We start from the raw sequence: 489 nt of genomic DNA, 5'->3' as shown, positions 1-489 counted from the left end.
CTCCCCAGAGCTGTCGGGGTGGCACTGTAACGCGAGGACATCAAGTAGGAGGGAATCTCTGGGGCATCAGCGGGTCCTAATGGTTTGGGGCGAGCCGGGTTCCCCGCGCAGGAGCCGCGGTGAGAGTCCGCTTTCCGCTGGAGCGGAGACTGGACAGCAGCGCGGGCGGGACCGCCACCCGGCGGGGAGGAGGCCGGGAGAGGAGGGGAGAGGAAGGGCGAGGGAGGAGCCGGAGGAGACGTCGCAGTGGGCGGCCCTGCTTCCGGCCGGTGGCCCGGGACCATGGCGAGCCTGGACGACGGCCTGACGGTGCCCGTGTGGCTGGCGGAGGACGACCTGGGCTGCATCATCTGCCAGGGGCTGCTGGCCTGGCCGGTCACGCTGCCCTGCGGCCACAGCTTCTGCCGGGCCTGCCTGCAGGGCCTGTGGGGCGCGGGGCGCCGCTGGTCCTGCCCCACCTGCCGCGAGGGCGGGGCGCAGCCGCTGGGG

The 489-nt window shown here is 73.6% G+C and overlaps 1 protein-coding gene across 1 annotated transcript in view; it reads left to right on the top strand.

Annotated features, from left to right (window-relative positions):
* The first annotated feature begins 241 nt into the window (after positions 1-241).
* Positions 242-489, top strand: part of LOC102427517 (E3 ubiquitin-protein ligase RNF135-like) — a 12,966-nt gene continuing 12,718 nt past the window's right edge. Inside the window, exon 1 of the mRNA XM_023748365.1 lies at positions 242-474. Within this exon, the coding sequence (XP_023604133.1) occupies positions 283-474 (192 nt within the window). The 5' untranslated portion in view covers positions 242-282. The remainder of the gene's footprint in view (positions 475-489) is intronic.

The sequence above is a fragment of the Myotis lucifugus genome, unplaced genomic scaffold, assembly GCF_000147115.1.
Source record: "Myotis lucifugus unplaced genomic scaffold, Myoluc2.0 scaffold_1314, whole genome shotgun sequence".
Classification (NCBI taxonomy): domain Eukaryota; kingdom Metazoa; phylum Chordata; class Mammalia; order Chiroptera; family Vespertilionidae; genus Myotis; species Myotis lucifugus.
This window is presented reverse-complemented; position numbering and strand designations above follow the sequence as displayed.